The sequence below is a fragment of the Chiloscyllium plagiosum genome, chromosome 44 (assembly GCF_004010195.1).
Source record: "Chiloscyllium plagiosum isolate BGI_BamShark_2017 chromosome 44, ASM401019v2, whole genome shotgun sequence".
NCBI lineage: Eukaryota > Metazoa > Chordata > Chondrichthyes > Orectolobiformes > Hemiscylliidae > Chiloscyllium > Chiloscyllium plagiosum.
The window spans coordinates 14,346,627-14,367,264 of record NC_057753.1 but is presented as its reverse complement, the minus strand read 5'-3'; the positions used below and the strand labels follow the sequence as shown (position 1 = coordinate 14,367,264).

General features: G+C 44.0%; 1 gene segment (V, D, J or C); it reads left to right on the top strand.

Moving 5' to 3' along the window:
• The first annotated feature begins 3,306 nt into the window (after positions 1 to 3,306).
• On the top strand, positions 3,307 to 3,802 carry LOC122543729. The segment is given in 2 exon segments: positions 3,307 to 3,358; positions 3,447 to 3,802. Coding segments are annotated over 2 exon segments (402 nt in total).
• Positions 3,803 to 20,638: the final 16,836 nt, after the last annotated feature.

Sequence of the window (20,638 nt, the reverse complement as noted above, 5' to 3'; positions counted from 1 at the left end):
CATTAGGTAACTAGTGGGGCAGGATGATATGTGTCCTATGATCCTCCCGCACTAGCTACCTGAAGAAGGAGCGGCTCTCCGAAAACTTGCACTTCCAAGTAAACCTATTGGACTATGAACAGATATTGTGCAATTTTTAACTTAATCCACCCCAGTCCGACACCGGCACCTCCACAGCCTCTCTCCCTTCAGTTCAACACGATGCAATTGCACCCTCTGTTGGCGGGTGTACGTTAGTGCACACGAAGAATAACAAACGATTCAGGGACTCAGACAGAGAGAGAGTCATAGCAGCATCTTTCAAATTGACAGCAGCATTAACTAACCCACAGCAGCAGTGTGCATTTTTTGATACTGTCTGTTCGCATGTTCAGAAGACATTCACCAATTCACTGGTGATATTTAGATGTTTCTTTTGTCCGTGGTTTCTCTTTCTTTACCGACTTGTCATTCTGACCAAACCCTTCCATATGTCCTATGTTGGTGTCCCAGAATAAAAGTCCACAGTTAGTAGCGAGGCTGTTTGTTCATCGTGAATTTCTGGATCAGGGATGGTTTGCACATAATGGGCAAATCTCAGAAATAAAAGAGGCTGGTTGCAAAAGCAGACTCAAAGTTAGATTCTCTTCACTGACCAGTTGTACTTCAGTTGTCTTCCAAATACTGGAAAAGTTGCTTAATGTATTGATTTGCTCTGTCAATTTACTGATTAGACACTCATTTTCACTCCTGAACTCTAACGTATGGAACTATTCACATTTGAACCTCATTAAGGTATTACAAACATATGTTTTGTTATTCCAGACTGCGGGAAATATGTTTGCTCAAACATGCTTTGCGTGCAGAAGCAGAAACATTGTAATTAGGTGCAGGCGTAGGCCGTTCGGCCCTTCGAGCTTGCACCACCTTTAATACGATCATGGCTGATAATGCAAATTCAGTATCCTATTCCCGTCCTTTCCACGTGCCCTTCATCCATTTTGCCACAAGGGCCACGTCTAGCTCCATCTTGAATATATATAAAATGAACCGGTTTCCTGTAGGAGAGAATTTCAATGATTCACAACTCTGAGTGAAGAAATCCTCTCTTATCGCTGCCCTGAATGGCTTATCCCTTATGTTTAGACTGCAACACCCTAGTTATAAGCTTCCCAACATCAGGAACATTGTTTTTGCCACATCTAATCCGCCCAGTCTCATCAGGACGGTATATGGTTCAATGAGATCCCCCCTCATTTTCCCAAATTCCAGCGAATACAAGCCCATTCAATGTTATCTTCCCTCATATGTCAGATCTTCCATTCCAGGAGTCAGTCTTGTGAACATTTGTTGTGCTCCAATAATAGCAAGAATGCCCTTCCTCAGACGAGAAGCACATAACTGCACACAATACTCAAGGTGTGGCCTCATGAAGACCCTATATAACTGCTGCAAGTCATAAATACTCCACTACACAAATCCTATCACTGTGAAGGAGGGAATGGCATTAGCTTTCCTCACTGCTGACTGCATCTGCACACCAACCTTCAACGACTGTTCCATCATGGCACCCAAGTCTGTTCGCACCACACCTTTTCTTAAACTGCCATTATTCAGATAATATGCTGCCTTCCTTGGTATTATGACCAAAGTGGATAACTCACATTTATCCACATTAAATTACATTTGCCATATGTTTTTTTTATCACTCAGTCAGCCTATCTAAGTCACCCTGCAATCTCTTGGCATCCTCATCCCAACCCGCACTGCCACCCAGTCTAATGTCATTTGCAAATCTGGTGATTTGCTTCAAGAAGTGTGGTGCTGGAAAAGCACAGCCGATCAAGGCAGCACATGAGGAGCAGCAGAATCGACATTTCTAGCATAAACTCTGCATCAGGAACATGATGCTCAAAACGTCGAATCTCCTGCTTCTCAGGTGCTGCCTGACAAGCTGTGCTTTTCCAGCACCACACTTTTTGACTCTGATCTTCAGCATCTGCAGTCGTCACTTTCACCCCATTCAATTCCTTAGTCAAAATCATTTATGTATTTCGTGAACAGCAGAGGTTCCAGCACTGAAACCTGCAGCACCCCGCTGGTCACTGCCTGCCGACTGAAAAGGGCCCGTTTATTCCAACCACTTCTTTCCACATGCCAATACATTATCTTTGAAACCACGAGCTTTAATCTTCATTAGTATTCTCTTGTGTGGAAGATTGTCAAAACCCCTTTGAATCTCTGGATAGACAATATTTACTGATTCATCCTTGTTCACTCAGCGGGTCACATCATCAAACAATTCCAGAAGATTCTTCAAGCATGACTTCCCTAGAGTAGCAAGGGATGAACACATATCTCTTTGTGTGAGTTGTTGTGACTCTCGATTTGAATGTTGCTTCGAATTGAATTCCCGATGCGTTTGACAAACTCTTCTGCAGCAGTGGAGACTTGCCAGCAGAGAATAACATTATATTGAGTTCAACGCAGAGGAGAATAGGGGAATAGATTGTGAGACGTTATCATTCCTCCAGACAACTATCTCCGAAAAACAACTGCGACCTTCTTTATCAGAGATACAGCTGGAGATGGTAGAGTGTCTGTTTAGTGCCGCACAGGGTTGGTGTGATGGGTTTTAGTCTGAGAGGTGGTTGTTTGTGGTGCTACAATGATTATGTACCTTTTGGAAATCACCACAGTATCGCACTTAAAAAACTAGGGGACGTTTCGTAAGAAGAACTGGCGTCAGTGGGGGACGTGGGGCAAAAAATTCAGCAGGGCTTTCCTTTTCTTTCAAAAATGTACTTTATTCAGAAAAAAATATCTCTTTGAATGCATACAATTCCAGACATGCACTTCGATTCGGTACAGTGCTACATGAACTAAACAAACACATTTGAGTTTGAATCTATCCCAAAAACCAAACACATCTCTTACACATATAAGACTGTATTATTAGCCTTGAGACACCAGTTAGGCCTGGCAGAAAAGCAAGATATTCTTGAGAGTAAGGGTGCTAGTAATATCAGATATTGCTTGTCAGGATTGGAAGCCAATCTATCAGAATTATCAGTGCTCTGTTTTCAGGAGAGTGTGTATAACAGGGCTTGTGGTCTGCCAACATGCATGGTGTCTGCACTCCTGCACCGGCCCTCCAAGAATCACGACTGTCACAGACACTTTTCATTATGTTAGTCTAGATATATGTGACAACAAAACATTCATTCATTTAATGATTTGGAAACATCCAGTGACCCGACAGCACTGAGGGCGGGGTTTCAGAATGGATGTACTCAAATACCCAGCAACTCTGCTTTACAGAAGATAACGAAAATGCATCTACTCAGTGTTTTGTTTGTGTGGGGCGCAATTCTAGCAGGTAAATGTGAAGCAGCGCCACTTCCAATTCCTTTGTCCAATTGATGACAGACAGGCATTTTATAATTTATACCTGTTTTATCTTTCAGGTCTCAGTCATGAAGATTCTGTCACTCAATCTTTATCCTCATATGTTTTGGTAGAAGGAGAGGCAGTGACTCTAACCTGTACCTATGATACGACATTGAGCAGCTATTCATTATTGTGGTACCGACAGCACCCAGATAATCAACTCGAGTACATACTGAGGAATGATAATGACGGTTATCAGCATTCTGCGGATTTTGCACAGCATCGCTTCTCAGCAGAACTTCAGACCTTAAAGAAATTCACCAGTTTGACTATAACCGGGCTACAGCTGATTGACACTGATGTGTATTACTGCACTTTATGGGACTACACAGTGATGCGAAACTGTCTCATCCTTGTACAGAAACTTCGGTGAACTATTGTTGAACACCCAGTTGCAGTTTGTGTGAATCATGGGCTGTTCCAAGATGTCGTTTCGAGCTCAGATGTAGAGGAAACCAAGTTAACCACAGGTCACCCTGTCACCCGAGAGCTTCCTGAAACTGATGAGACAATAAACTGCAGACTCTGGTCACTCATGCAGATACAGAACAGAATCATAACTGAACACTCGCATTAAAATCCCCACACTCAACAATTCGCTCTCCCACATGTTCTGGATAGTGAGCTGGGAGAGGTCTCACCTTCTCCGAGTTTCACAAACTCACTGCTGACACAAAGCTTTGAGGTAGGAGCTCTAAGAGAACCCGCAGTTTATTGAAGGTGGGGCTTAAGAATGGGTACTTCTGAACGTGTTGATTTGAATGTATTGAGTAAATGGTGACCATTCCATCATTCGTATGATCATCAAACTGTATATCTACTGTGAACGTAATGTGGCACCAGGTCTTTGTGCGTGCATGCATGTGTGTGCCATTGTGCGCACGTGCGTGTATGGTTTGTGCATTTCTGATTGTGCATATGTATATTGTGTTATGTGCTTATTTGTCTCTGTATGCGCGTTTTTCTGTGATAGTTTGTGTTTTTGTGTGCATATTCAAAAAACAACAAATTTATCAGTGTTACTTCCAGTGGCATTAGAGCTAAATTGCTAATCCAATGACCCCGATAAAGTTCTGGAGATGCAGATTCGATCCCAGCCACGGCAAACGGTGGAATTTGAATTTATTTTTTTTTAAAATCTGGAATAAAGAATCAATTGCTGACACTGAAACAATTGTAGTTTGTTGGGCAAACTTATCTGGTTCACTAAGATTCTTCAGGGAAGAAAAAATGCCATCCTCACCTGGTCTGGGTTCCAGACCCATAACAATGTAATTGACTCTCAGTTGCGCTCTGAAATGGCCTAGCAAGCTGACAAGTTTTGTCATTCGCCACAAATCACATTGAAATGAAACTGGACGGATCAGCTGGCATCAACGTAGGCACCGAAAAAGACAACAGCACCACCAGTCCTGTCGGCACTGCAAATTCCTCCTCACTAATGTCTCGGGGCTACTGTCAAAATTTAGAGAGCTGTCTCACAGACGAGCTTGATATGGAAATAGCTTATATATAATGATCCAGAAACCACCATCACATCCTTGGATATGTCCTGTCTCACCGGCTGGACAGACCCAGCAGCGGTGGCGGCAAAGTGGTGTACAGTCAGCAAGGGGTTCTGTTAAGATTCCTCGACATTGACTCCAGTCCCCATGAAGTCTCAAGGATTCAGGCTAATCTCAGTCCTGGTGATTATAATGTATCTTCTTCCCTCGGTGGATGAATTGGTGCTCTACTATATTGAGCAACACTGAGAGGTAGCACTGGGGATGGTAAAGACCCAAAATATACCCGTGGGAAATTTCAATGTCCACAAAGTGACTTGGCAGCAGCACTAATGAACAGGCTGGTCGAGTCCTAAAGGTCATAGATGCTTGAATGAGTCTGCAGCAGGCGGTGATAGAATAAACAAGAAGGAAAATCATGCATTATCCTTGCCAGTCTCCAACTGCGAATGCATCTGTCCATGACAGTATCGGTAAGAGCAACCAATTCACAGTCTTTGTCGAGATGAAGTGCCGCCTTCACATTGAGAATAGCCTCCATCGTTTTGTGTAGCACTATCCCAATGCTAATTTGAACAGACTTTGAACAGAACTACCAACTCAAGGAAGGGCATCCATGAGGCGCTATGGGCCATAGCAGAACTTTCCTCCAGCGCAATCTGTAACCTGATGGGCCAGCAAATCCGTCACTTAAAGCAATCCCATCAAACCAAGGGATCAATTCTGGTTCAATGGAGAGTGTAGGAGGACATGTCAGGAGCGACAACAGGCATACATGAAGCAGATGTGCCAAACCTCTGAAGCTACCACACAGCGTACCAAGCAACGTAAGAAGAAAGTGACAGACAGAGCTAAGTGATCCTACAAGCAATGCATCAGATCTAATCTCTGGCTTGCTGTGAGAACCATTCGTGAAAGGTGCTGGACAATTAAATAAGACACTGTACGAGGTGGTTCTGCAAAATCCCCGTCCTCAATGATGGAGGAACTCAGCACATCAGTGCAAAAAGTAAGGCTAAAGCCTTCGCATCAGTCTTCAGCCAGAATTGCCAAGTTAATGATACATCTTGTATTCCAGTGGCTCCCAGCATTACAGATGCTAGTCTTCAGCCAATTCGATTCACTCCACGTGAAATCAAGAAACAGCTGGAGTCACTGGATGCTGCAATGGATATTGGCCCTTAGAATATGCTAAGAATAGGACTGAAGACTTGTACTCCAGAAGGTGTCACTCCCCCAGGCAAGCTGCCCCAGTACAGTTACAACACTGGCCTTTATTCGACAATGTGGAACATTGCCAAAATATGCCCTGTACATAAAAAAAAAGACAAATCAAGAACTGGCCGATTACCGCCTCATCAGTCAACTTTCGATCCTCAGTAAAGTGATGGAAGTTATCATCCCCAGTCCTATCAAGCAGCACCTGCTCAGCAATGACTTGCTCACTGAAGCCCAGATTTGGTTCGTCCAGCGACACTCAACTCCTGTTCTCATCACAGCCTTGCGTCAAACATGGAGAAAAAAAAATTGAATTGCAGAGATGAAGTGAGAGTGACAGCCCTTGACGTCAGGATTTCATTCGACCGAGTGTGGCATCAAGGGGCCTATCAAAGTTGGAGGCATTGGGCCATAGAATCCCTACAGTATGGAAACAGACCCTTCAGTCCAATAAGTCCACATTGTCACTCCGACGAGTATCCCACCCAAACTCATTCGGCCTTGCCAGTGCACCTCACCTGCACATGCCTGAACACTATGGGCAATTTAGCCAACATAGACACGGGGAGAATGTAAAAACTCCACACAGAGGCTCGCCCGAGCCTAGAATCGAATTCGTGCCCCTGGGGCTTTGAGGCAGCAATGCTAGCCACTGAGCCACCGTGCTGCCCAGGTATCAATGGGCAAACTCTCTGGTGATTAGATTCATATCTGATGCATAGGAGGATGGTTGTGGTTGTTGGAGCTTAGTCATCTCGTCTCAAGGGCATATTGGTAGGAGTTCCTCAGGGTTGAGTCCCCGGACCAACCATCCTCAGCTGTTTCATCAATGACCATCCCTCCATCATAAGGTCAGAACTGGGGACGAATTCAGACATTTTAGCACCACTTGTGACTCCTCAGATGCTGAAGCAGTCCGTGTCCAAACGCACCAAGGTCAGGCTCATATGCAATCTTTGTTAGATATATAGCAAGTAACATTCGCGCCACAGACCACAGGCTATGACCATCACCAGTAAGAGACAATCCAACCACTACCCCATATATTTAATAGTGTTGTGATCACTTACTCGCCCAATACAAACAGCCTGAGTATTCCCATTGACCAGAAGCTCAACTGTACTCGCCACATGAAGCCAGTGGCTGCAAAATCAGGTCAGAGGCTACGAATATTCCGGTGAGTAAGTCACTTCCTGACACCCCTAATGCCGTCCAGCATAGACAAAGCACAAGTCAAGAGTGTGATGGAACACTCTTTACTTTCCTGGACGGGTGCAGCGCCAACTATATTCAAGAAGCTTGACACCACCCAGGGCAAAGCAGCCTGTTTGATAGGCAGTGCATCCACAAACATCCATTCCCTCCACCACTCAGTCGCTCAGTAGCAGTAGTGTGCACTATCTGCAAGATGGACTGCATGATTAAAAAAGGATTCTCAGACAGCATCTTCCAAACTCATGACCGCTTCCATCTAGAAAGACAAAGGCAGCAGATAGGTGGGGTCACCGCCAGCTTCAAGTTCCACTCCAAGTCACTCACTATCCTGACTTGGAAATGTATCGCCTTTCCTTCACTGCCTCTGGTCAAAATCATGGAATTCCCTCCCTACTGCAGTGTGGGTCAATCCACAGTGGTGGACTGCAGCAGTTTAAGAAGGCAGTTCATCACCAGCTTCTCCAGGGCATCTATGGATGGGCAATAAATACTGCTGAGCCAGCGATGCCCACATCCAACAACATGGGTCAATTTAAAAAAAAAAACTTGCTTCATATCAACCTTGACCTCCTGCTGTTTCTCCTCTATCAATGCCAAGTATCTCGCATTTATAAAACTCCATGTAGCTCTTTGCATACATAATGTCGTCTACATCTTCCTCTAGGAGACCGGTTGCTTATTTCGGTGCTATACTCCTGTCAATTGAACATGAAGGTAGTGGCAAGATTACAATGGATTACACTCATTATCGTCAATAGAATCTACACAAATGAGTTACACGTGAGATTATTAGGGGTTACTGATGGGCAGTGGTGTGTCGCTCCATCTTGGTCACATCATTGAATCATAGAATCGTACAGATAGACAGCACAGAAACAAACCCTTTGGTCTAACTCGTCCGTGCTGAAGGCAGTGCTGAGTTGGAAGTTTGGAACTGGGATATAGTTGGGGAAGGGCAAATGAAGAAACCAGTGAAGTCCTCATTGATGCTGTGTCGTTGGAGGGTCCCAGGGCTGAGGATGAGGCGTTCTTTCTCCTGCCGTCGGGTGGTTAGGGTGTAGTGATGGTGGAGTCCCTGGACCTGCATGTCTTTGGCGCTGTGGAAGGGGCAGTTGAAGTGTTCGGCCACGGGGCAGTGGGGTTGGTTAGTTGGTGCGGGTGTCCCAGCGATGTTCTCTGAACTACTCTGCAAGTAGGCGTCGTCTCTCCCCAATGTGGAGGAGACCACATTGGGAGGAACGGATACAGATAAATTTGTGATGGGTGTGGAATGCTTCTCTGGGGCCTTGGCCTGAGGTGAGGTGGGGTGTGTTCACAAAAGTTTGTAATTCTTGCGTTGGCAGGGAAAGGTGCCGGAAGGGAAGGGCGCGTAGGTTGGGGGCATGGACCTGACAAGGACGTCGTGGAGGGAATGGTCTTTGTGGAACACAGATAGGGGTGGGGAGGGAAACATGTCTCCCGTGGTGGTGTCTGTTTGTAGGCGGTAGAACTGGCGGAGGATGATGCAATATATTCGGAAATTGGTGGGATGGAAGATGAGTTCTGGGGGTTCTGTCCTTCTGCGGTTGGAGGGTTGGGGTTTGAGGGCGGAGTTGCGGGAAGTGGATGAGATGTGCTGGAAAGCATCATCCACCATGTGTGAGGGGAAATTGCAGTTTTTGAAGAAGGAGGTCATTTGGTGTGTTCCGTGGAGGAGCTGGTCTTCTTGGGCCAGATGCAGTGGAGGCAGACGAATTGGGAATGAGGGATAGCGTTTTTACGGGAGACAGGATGGAAGGAGGTGTAGTCCATGTAGCTATGGGAGTTGATGGCCTTTTGAAGGAGTATTGAAATCTCAATGAGAGGCAGTAATGGAGGTACTCTGGCAGTCTCCGTGACAGACCTGTAACATCAGCAACTTCAATCTTGGCAGTTACTGCCACAGTTTGTTCTATTGTACGAAGAATAGGCCAGATATTGAAAAGTGAATTGTTGCTACCAAAGACTTTAGAAACAGTGTGATTCCTTTACAGGCCAATGAATATTTCAAATGGTGTGGCATGTTATTTTGCACAACAACAAACTGAAACAGGTCAGTTTCACTCCTGTACAAAACCCACAAGTGGAAATGCAGCATTTCCCCCAATTATCACTTAAAGCAACAACGCAGCTATCATTGCTAGCAGCTCACAGAATCAGATCATCGCAAGGAACAAAATGTGATAATTGGGCACTTCATATCTCTCTCTGCACTTTCAAGTTACTGCTCAACGATTCATTCCACGCCAGCATTTCTACATAACTGGCAGTTTTGAACTCCCACTTATCTGTACATTAATCTGGTTACATTCTAAAAGCATTACTTTTCTCCCTTTCTTGCAAGATCTTACTCGTGTATCCCAGCTTTCAACAGCTCATGCATAAAGATTCCTAACCACAAGTCGACTCACTTATTTGACTGAAATCTCAAGATCTTGAGACCCTGCGACACGGAAGCAGAAATGCGGCATTGATTCCATTACCAACACTCAATGACATTATGGATAATATTGAGACCATCAATTTAACTTTCTTGCTTTTTCCGTAGAAGCCATGATTCCCTTACTGCTGATACATGTTTCTATTCAGCCGTGAACATAGTCGGCAACCTAGTCTCAATGGTAAAGGATTATTTAGAATTTCCATCTGAGAGAAGAAATTTCTCCTCGTGTCTGTCTTGCATATATGACTCCTTATTATCAAAATACGTCCCCGGTTCCCTAGACTCTCCAACTGATGAAATAACTTTTCCACCTAAGCTGCCAAGTTTTCAATGCACATATCTGGAGCAGTTGCGACTTGAACGCAGTCCTCCTAACTCAGAAGTCGGGACATTATCCATGGCGTCACAAGAGCCCTCCACTCTGCACGGTTATACAATGAAGAAATGTTCTCATTCTGATAAACACAAAGCGTGTTTCTTCACCATCATTTTTCTACAGGCACCCAGCCCTGAAATAGCGTAACATTAGACGTGATCGATGAAGAGTAGTTGCACATTTTAGCATCCAGCCTTTGGGTGCATCCCCGAGGAGTATGACCTTTCTGTGATCCGGGAACAGAGATGTACCGGCAGATGTGGCATTTTATCACGTTCAACACATGGAGGAAAATCAGGAAATAGACTGATCATTTATGAGGTTTTGAACAAGTTTCTGTCGGACACTGTTAGAGGCAAATAAAACACAAACAGGAGAACTCTACACATACTGAAACACAGACGCATTTACATGAAAGCAGATATGTATATCTAAATATTCCTATTTACCCACAGACACGTTGACTAAAGCACATCCACGGGAATGCAGAAATGCACAAAAACACATACAGAAAGAAACACAGCAAGCACACACCAAAACGTATTCAGATTGGAACTGCAAAGTTCACAATTGCACGCGTGGCACGTACGTGTACATACACACACACACGCACACACAAATAAAGTGAATTCATGGATGAACACAGACAGATACTGACGGTGATACGACCGATGACAACAATTATGACCTTTTTCAAATATACGTTTCGCCTCGTTCTGTGAGGCCTCTGTGTCCATTGAGACAGACATAAAAAAAATGCCCAGAGGGGATGGAATTAAAGTGACATTGAGCGCTCAATGAAGAATACCCAGAGGATCCAAACGGTGGAGAGCTACAATCCCGAGTCCTACGTCAAAAAAAAAAGCAAAAGAAATCTGGAAAACAAAGGGAATCTGAATCAGGTGGCTGTGATATCAGGGATGCTGCTGTATAAACCTCAGATTGATTTCATGGATGTCAGCGCGGTGATCTGAGAGAAGGGTTTTGATAACAGGAAGTTTGTGGCGCTACAACTATTACCTGTATGGTAGAAAAGTGGCGATTTGTGTGATACTGTCGGGGCAGCCATTAACTGGATTAATAGCAATAAGGGACATCAATTGGGAAGTGAAACAGAATCGAACAAAGCCCTTTGAGTAAGGGTACTGGGATTCTGTTGAATGGAGGCCAATGTGACAGAATTATCTTTTCTCCATTTTATGAAGATTGACCAGCTCAGAATGTGACAATTTCCTGAAAGTCAGTCTTCCTCCACCACCAACTGCGGGGGGTGGAACATCATGCAGAGGGCCGGGATTTACAACGAGCTAGAGATAGCATCATGTGCAGGACCGGGATTTAGAGCAGATGCCTTTAATTATCTGACTGCCCTGTCACACAAAGGGCAGCGATAATGTGGCTAATCAGTATCTGCGTTTTGTTGGGATCAATTCTAACAGATAAATGTGGAGGAATAACATGCCAGGTTCCTTTGAAAGATTACAAGTATAACCGATGCCAGTCAACCATTTTGTAATTGATACTTGTTCTTCATTTCAGGTCTGGCACGGAGGGATTCTATCACTGTTCTCAGATCTTCGGGGCAAAGGAGGAACCGTGACTGTAGTTGTACCTATGGTTATACATCGAACAGCTATATGTTATCCTGGTATCAAAACCGGCCAGACACATTAGTTCTTGACACTTTGGGGTTAAATTTTTCAAAATGCATTGGATGCAAAATGCAGAGTTAAAGGCAGCGTTAGAAAACATATTGATCATAAAGGGAATGAAAGCATCATCAGAGATGTCCAGGAAGCGTTGAGGTTAAATTCAGACCCGTTGTGAACTTACTGAACGGTGGAAGAGGATCTAAAGGGTCGAATGCCAATCCTTCTATCTCATGAGTATGTTTGCACGTTTAGAACAGTCATCTGAAGGATTTTATAAAATCACTTGTTAATTGTTAAATCATCTCTCCTTTTTCTTCTTTGTCTCTTCTCTGCGTTGTCTAGAGGGTGTGAGTTCTAATTGCAAAACCTCCTGTGAATTAACCATATCCTTTCACCATACATTATTATTTGGGCCCTTCGAGAATTCTGCCTGATTCTCTCGCTCGCCAGCTGAAGGTTGAGGTGGCATTATGAGTGGAGAGAGTGTCATACTCACCGCATCCGATGGAGCGAGGGAGAATACCTGTCTGTCCTGGTACCGGATGGCAGCCTGTGTCCATGGGTTCCCAGTCTATTGTGATCTGGTGAACGGACGGCTTCAGTGACAGTACTGCATTTCACAGAAAGTGTTTGCTATCATCTCTGGCCAAAACCTACAAAGCTGTCAGTTTCACAGCCTCACAACTGTTGGATGAGGATTCCAGGAAATAAATCTGTATCAGAACGAAGATCACTGTGCTGCATTTAATGCAACAACCTCAACATAAATTGATTTATTACGGCCTGTGTGTGAGAGAGGAGCCCCTGTTATTGTACAAAACATTGTGCATCCTCACTGTGTGGAACTAGGAACAAGTCTGTTATAAATAAAGACATAGATAGGCTGAAGCAGTTTTGACAGACAAATACATAAAAGCGACCACATATCAGACTACTGCTTCTTGATTACAGCTCCGCCTTCAATGCTATTATCCCCTCCAGACTGATCTCAAAATTCCGAGTCTCAGGTGTCAGCTCCACACACTGCAACTGCTCCGATAGCCAAAGATGCACCTGCTCCCTCTGTCAATGGTGCAGACATGAGAACAGTCATTCAGGGACTCAACACAAAGAAAGCAAACAGACTGATTCCCAAGCCATGCACTTAGCCCCTGCGCGGACTTGCACGCAGGGGTATTCACTTCCATCTTAAACGCTCGCTCCGATAAGCCAAAGTCCCAGCTGCTTCACGAAGACGACCATCAACCCAGTACCTATGAAAGCGCATGCAATGTGCCTTCATGACTGCCACCATTTCTCTCTCAAACCTCCACATTCATGAAGTGCTTCGCGAGGCTGGTCATGGCCTCAATCAACTCCAGTCTCCAAGCCTGCCTTTATTCCTCGTAATTTACCTACCAATGTAACAGGTCCACAGCGAACACCATTTTCACAGCCCTATGCCTATCCCTGAGATTCCTGGACATCAAGGGCACCAACATCAGACTACTGCTTCTTGATGGTAAAAACAATGACTGCAGATGCTGGAAACCAGATTTTGGATTAGTGGTACTGGAAGAGCACAGCAGTTCAGGCAGCATCCGAGGAGCAGCCCGGATGCTGCCTGAACTGCTGTGCTCTTCCAGCACCACTAATCCAAAATATTGCTTCTTGATTACACTCCGCCTTCAACACCATTATCCCCTCTAGACCGATCTAAAAACTCAGAGTCTCAGGTCTCAGCTCCACACACTGCAAGTGGATCCTTAGCCGGTCCATAGAACACAATTAGGTAGAAGATAGACAACTGCACCACCTCTAAGGTGATACTTAACATTGGAGCCCCTATCCCCCGATGAATGCATTTTCAGCCTCCTGCTGTAATCCCTGTGCACCTACGAATGTGTTGCCAAATCCTGAACAAATACCATCGACAGATTTGCTGACGTCACCACGGGTAGGACTGATGTCAAACAACTGTGTATCAGACTTCACAAAGGGGAAAGAGGGCTTGGTGACGTGGTGAAATGATAACAGCCTTTGTCTCAATATCCACAAAACTAAAGAAATGACCATTGATTTCAGGAGGAAAGAAGGAGAACACGCCCCTATCTACATTAATGGAAAGGAAGTTGAGAGACTTGAGAGTGTCAATTTCCGAGTAGTGACAATAAACGGAAATCTATCCTGGACTTCTCATGTAGATGCGACAATTGGCAAAACACAACAAAGCCTCTTCTTCCTCAGGCAGCTCAGGAAATCTGGCGTCTCCATAAGGGCTCTCGCCAACTTTTACAGATGCACCATGCAAGCCATACCGTCTGGTTTGCATAACAGTCTGACCCAGTAACTGTTCTGCTGACGCCCGTTACAATCACAAGGTCGTGTGCACAACCTAGACCAGCATGGAAGCCAACGTCCTATCCATGGAATTCATGTATACATCTCGTAGCCGCAGAAAGGCTGCCAACAGTATCAAAGTTGCATCCACCCCGGTAATGGTCTCCTGCAACCTCAACCGTCAGACTGAAGATACAGAAGATTGAACACAGCCACCAGCAGGTTCAAGAACAGCTTCTTCCCTGCCGCTATTAGACAGGTAAACGGACTTTCTACATTCAAATAATGCTGATCCTTGTTCACGGTGATCTTGACGAGCGTATGCTATACGCCTTGTTACCTGAATGCCTTACTCTGTCCAAGTCTTTTTTTCACCATATGCTCTGTATGTCCTTGCTTACAATGTCTGCCTGTACTGTTCACCGACAACGTTGTTGACTGTACATAGGTACATATGACAATAAATCGAAACATATCAAATTAAATCTCCACACTGACTCCTAAAATCCCCACATTGACTAAATCTGTCATTCTCACGATAATGACTGTGCAAATCAGACACTGAATACCTCTCCCCACTCTGATAATCTGTCACCCTCACACTGCCACATCTAAAGTTCCCACACCTCCAGCTCTGTAATTCAAATAAAGAGTGACGCTGTAAACCCCTAACTGATCATCTTCGTGATTCCTATGTTGACACACTCTGTCATCTCAATGTTGGACACCTCTGTAATCCCCATAGACATATGCTGATTTGTCCTCATACTGAGGCAATCTGTAGTCCCCAAACTGGCCCCACGTGTGGGTTGAGACAGAATCCCTTTCTGTTTTTGACAAATAATGTGCTCAATTCTTCACACAGCATTGACACTGAGACGATGCTGTTGCAGAGCCCCCTACTGACGGGAAGAAACTTGTATTATTTACATCAGATGTTGATGTCAGGCGACCAATACTGTGTCATCAAACCCGCCCTCCCTTCTGTTCATTCGTAAACGCCTGTGAGGGAGGATAAGAAACCAACAATCCGCCAAATTGCGTTGTCGATGCGTGACTGGAGGACAGACTCCTTTAACATAGACTCAGGAAGGACGATGTCGCTCATACCTATGGTTTTGATTGTTGTGTTCTTATCCAGTACGTACTTCCCATTCCCTTCTCTTTAAAATTTTAACCGTTTTCGTTTCCTCTGTTAATTCACTCGCCGGGGAAAATCACATAATCCGGGTCACATTGGTTTAATGAATGCCATTTTCCTTCACTAGGTGCCGAGTCGGAGGTGATGTTGACTCAGTCAGAGTCAGGGTCAGGGATCCCTGGGCAATCTTTGAGACTGACCTGTGCAACCAGCGGGTTCGATCTGAGTAGCTACAGTATGTTCTGGTACGTTGAACGCCCTGGGAATGGTCTGCAATGGCTTGTTTATTACTACAGTGAAAACAGCAAGAATTATAATCCAGAGGTGACAGGACGAGTTACTGCTGCCAAAGATTTATCAAATAACACCTTCTCTTTGACTATCAAGACATTGAGAATATCAGACAGCGCGATATATTATTGTGCCGGGGCACAGTGAAACAGATCAAATCCATACCTGTACAAAAACCCAGGAGAGGAAATGAAGTATTTCTGCTGATTCTCAAAGCACGAATAAACCCATCATTGACGTCAGATCAGCGATTCAGAACACTTTTAAGTGAAAAAGGGGGGCATTTTACCCTTCATTTCTCTGCTGGCTTATGCTGGTACTGCTCAAGAATATCCTGCCCACATCTACTTTCACAGAACTGGTAGTTTCTACATCATGTACACGTACATGTTCATCTGTTTACTTTGATTAAACACTGCTTAACTTGCCCTTCTAACAGTAATTTCCTCGTGTATGCCAGATCTTAACAACTAATTGCATGAAGGGCAGAAATATGAACCTACATTGTCTTCTGGCCACAGTCATAAGACCTTCAAAACCGAAGAAATAGGCCATTCGATCCAACGAGATGATTCCAAATTTCGAAGACATCACACTGATCTGATAATTTTGAACTCCACATTTCTGCCTATTTTTCAGAAGTCTTGATTGTCTTCCTCATAAAAATGCTATATTGCAGCATAGATTACGTATTATGGCCTGACATCTGTGGTAAATAATTCCACCGATTTTTTTTGCTGTCCGAGAAAAGACATTCCTCCTGATCTGTTTCAGATATATGTGGGTCCATATTCAGAGATTATGACTTCGATACAGACAAATCCCCATTGGAGGTAGCAAAATTTCTGCCTCTGCGCTGCCAAGTCTTCATTTCAAACCTTTAGAGCATGTTGGGTCTACAGTCTCAAAAGTAAGAGAACTACCAGACTGTCTCGTTGCCAATTCATCCCGCCTGCTAATGGAAGAATGATTCTGATGGTCTTGAACACAAGACATGTTTACCTTTCCCTCATTTCTCTTCAGATCTCCCGCCTTCGAATAACCTCATTTGATTTTGTGTGACGCTAATGGCGTTTTCTTGGAAACAGCTGTACACATTAGAGTCCATATTTCAAGACGTATCGTTGACCTGATAATCATTATGAATAAATCAAGAAATGATTGATGTTTAACAGCAGGAGCGAGATAGTTGAAGTTGACGAGAATCTGAACTTTCGTCTGTTTTCAGGACAAACCTCATTAATGTTATGAGATCTGTTGAGTGTGTACATACTATTGCTGATCCAGAAACACAATTTGAGCGAAAACACCCGCTAAAATAAAACCTCTCCTGGATACTGGCATGGGAGATGTGGATAGCACGTTTCCGAACTCCAGGCACCAAGCATAGTGAAACAGAGAAACAAAATACGATGAGCAAAGTAATGAGCTTCAACCTGACATGTGAGTGGAGTTCAGCTAAGACCACACATTGACTGTCTGTGTAAGCAGATCCGCAGAGGGTGGCATTGTGTCACACTGAACACATGGGGGAGAAAAAGGGATAAAGAATGTTAGCTTTTTTCGTTTTTCCATTCATCACCATCCCTCTGAACAATGTATGTCTGCAAGCAACGACCAGCTTCTTCTGAATTGACATTAGAAATGTGCATCAACGCTGCAGGTGATACTTTTAATTATTCTAAACATCTTTAAAATCAGACACTCTGGTATGCAGGACACCAAAGAGCGAAACTGCGAACACGCTGAAACACAGCCACAAATATGTTAAAGCCGATAAACACAAATAAACATTCATACAGTCACATACACACGATTCCTTACACTGGAACGCGCAGATGCAAAACGCATAAACAAAATGCCCATACACAGACAAAAGTGCAAACATACCCAGAAGTACAAATGCACAATCATACACAGAAACACGTTTAAAATCAAACACACATGGGCACAAGCATACAAACACAGACATCTGGGAATACAAAAACGGAAAACACATACACGCACAAACAGTCATACACACACACACACACACAAATAAAATAGACCCTGATATAAGTAACTTACAGACACACAGATACTGAGTTTGCTGGTATCAAAGACAGCAACGGTGACGTTATTGAAATGTGAAACTAGTTTTTCTCCATAAGGCCTCTGTGTACAGTGAGACAGAAAAAAAAACACCCGGACAGGTGGAGGAAGAATGAGAGACACAATTCACGAAAGTTGTGAGAACTAAAACAAAAAGGAAAAGCTTGATGACCTTGAGCACGAATACAGAGATATAGGAGTGGAGGACTAGAATACAAAGGAATCTTATAAAAATGATTCCAGAGATACTGCTGGATAAAGGATGAGATTGAGTTCAGTAATGCAATAGATTGGAGTTGAGGGATTTCGTTTTGAGAGCACGTGGTTTGTGATCCACAAGTTTTACACGTGGGGCTTATATCACACGGGTGGCAAATGCGATTAATTTAATTGCATGCATTAGCTGAATTATCGCAAAATGACCTCGAGATTAATAACTCTGGGAATCTGGGAAATTGCTTTTTATACAATAAAGCTTTCCTCTCAGAATGCTCAGTGTCCTATCCTAATAACAATGGCCATAACTCAGCTTGGGGAGAGTCGGCTGTCTACCTCCCACGCTCTCAACATCACGACTGAAAAAGGGAAGTGATGTAGGATCATTCCGAGTCAATGAAGCAGCACGTTGAAGGCGGAGGTTTAGATTGGGTGCCCTCAAATATCCGTTCGGAAACGTGCTATCCACATCTCCCATGCCAGTATCCAGGAGAGGTTTTATTTTAGCGGGTGTTTTCACTCAAATTGTGTTTTTGGATCAGCAATGGTATGTACACACTCACGATAAAGGGAAGTGATGTGGGATCATCCCGAGTCAATGAAGCAGCACGTTGAAGGCGGAGGTTTAGATTGGGTGCCCTCAAATATCCGACAGTTTTGTAATGATTAGATTACATTACAGTGGGGAAACAGGCCCTTCGGCCCAACAAGTCCACACCGACCCGCCGAAGCGCAACCCACCCATACCCCTACATTTACCCCTATACCTAACACTAGGGGCAATTTAGCATGGCCAATTCACCTAACCTGCACATCTTTGTGACTGTGGGAGGAAACCGGAGCACCCGGAGGAAACCCACACAGACACGGGGAGAATGTGCAAACTCCACACAGTCAGTCGCCTGACGCGGGAATTGAACTGTCTCTGGCACTGTGAGGCAACAGTGCTAACCACTGTGCCACTGTGTCACCATGCTGCAATACCAGGGACAGAAAACATGTAGCTACTCAGCATCTGGGTTGTGTGAGGATCAATTCTGACAGGAAAATATGGAAGAAATACAATTCAAATTCCTTTATCAGATCATAATTTTAGTTGATGCTAGCCTGACATTTTAAAAATGAATATCTATTTTTAATTTCAGACCTGAGTCATGGAGATTCAATCACTCAGTTACAATCATCAGATGCTCGAACAGAAGGCGGGGCAGTAACTCTAAGTTGTAGTTGTGATACTACAGAAATCTGTTATTCAATATGCTAGTACAGACTGAGTGTATGCTGAGTATTTTCTGAAGGAGGCGAGAATGAAGCAGATTTTGCAGAAGATCGAATTTCCACAGAACTTCAGACCTCAAAGTAATTCACCAGTTTGGCGATCAACCGACTACAGCTAACTGACGGTTCCGTGTATTTCTACGCTTTCAGGAACCTCACATCCACAATAACAGTCTGTCCCATGTACACAAATTGGCTTTGTATCACAGATTGATCGTCATTTTGAGGTCTTTGCAGAGTCTTGTGAAGTTACTATGTCTTTCAGGAGCTTAACATCACACTAAGAGGAAACCAAACAAACCTCGCATCAAACTGACAACCAACGGTTTTCTGGAGCTGCTCAGTAAATAGACCGCAGGGTCCCAGCTCGCACACAGACACAGAACAAAATCAGATGTGAATGCATTCATTCTAATCGACATCCTCAACAATCTGTGAGTTGTAGACAGTGTGCTCTCCTTCTCTGACATTCACATCCACACCTTAATCACAAAGGAATGAGGTGGGAGCGTCCAGAAATACGATAGTAGTTTACAAATGGGCAGGGTTTAAATGGGTTTCACTGAAGTTGGTGATTCGAGTGCATTGAGGAAATGCTGAATTAATCCTTTTGTCATCGATCTGATCGCATATAACTGTGTTTATCTGTTTAGAGCACAGCATTGCACTGGGCTCTGTTTATGTATGAATGTGCTTGCATCTGAGTGCGTGGGTGTGTGAATGCGTGGGATGGCATATGCGTGAATATGTGGAGATTCATTGTAACAGTTACTACTCCCACGCAGTATTTCATCTCAATCTCACCCGTCCATTATCGTTTCGCCCCCTCGGTTGGGCTCTCACTATCGTTCGTCTGAGTTTCACCTTCATTCTGTCCTTCACTTAGGTTCTCTCGGTATAATGACAACATTACTTTAATTGGTGGTGGCGTAATGAATAAAGAACAATGGCTTGGCGGTTCCTGAAATGTGAATTGAAGGAGTGTTCTTTGCGGCTGTATTTTCGTTTGATAGCACTCATTATTGATCCCACTGGTGTTCTCTGGGTTTTACTAAGATGTTGTCTGAGTGATTTCCGATCTTTGCTTTTGTTCAAAGTGTGAGCGGGAGTGTACTAGTTTCGTTTTCTGCTCTGTTCTGCTAATGGAGGTGGGTTGTTGCTTATTTCGGTGTTGTACTCCTGGTAAGAGGGGATAAATGTAGAGGTGTAATTAACATTGATTATCCTCGTTATCCTGAATGGAATCAATCCGGGTGGAATACACTTGAAATTCTTCGGGGTTACTGATATGCAATGTCAATGTCCCTACATCCGGTTCAAATAGATTCAGGATCCAGATTCACCAATTCTAAAAGAATCTTAAGAAATCACTGAACATGCTGTTTAGAAAATGGATACGGTCTAGATTCTCACCGATTATGAAGAAAGGAATATTTACACATTGAA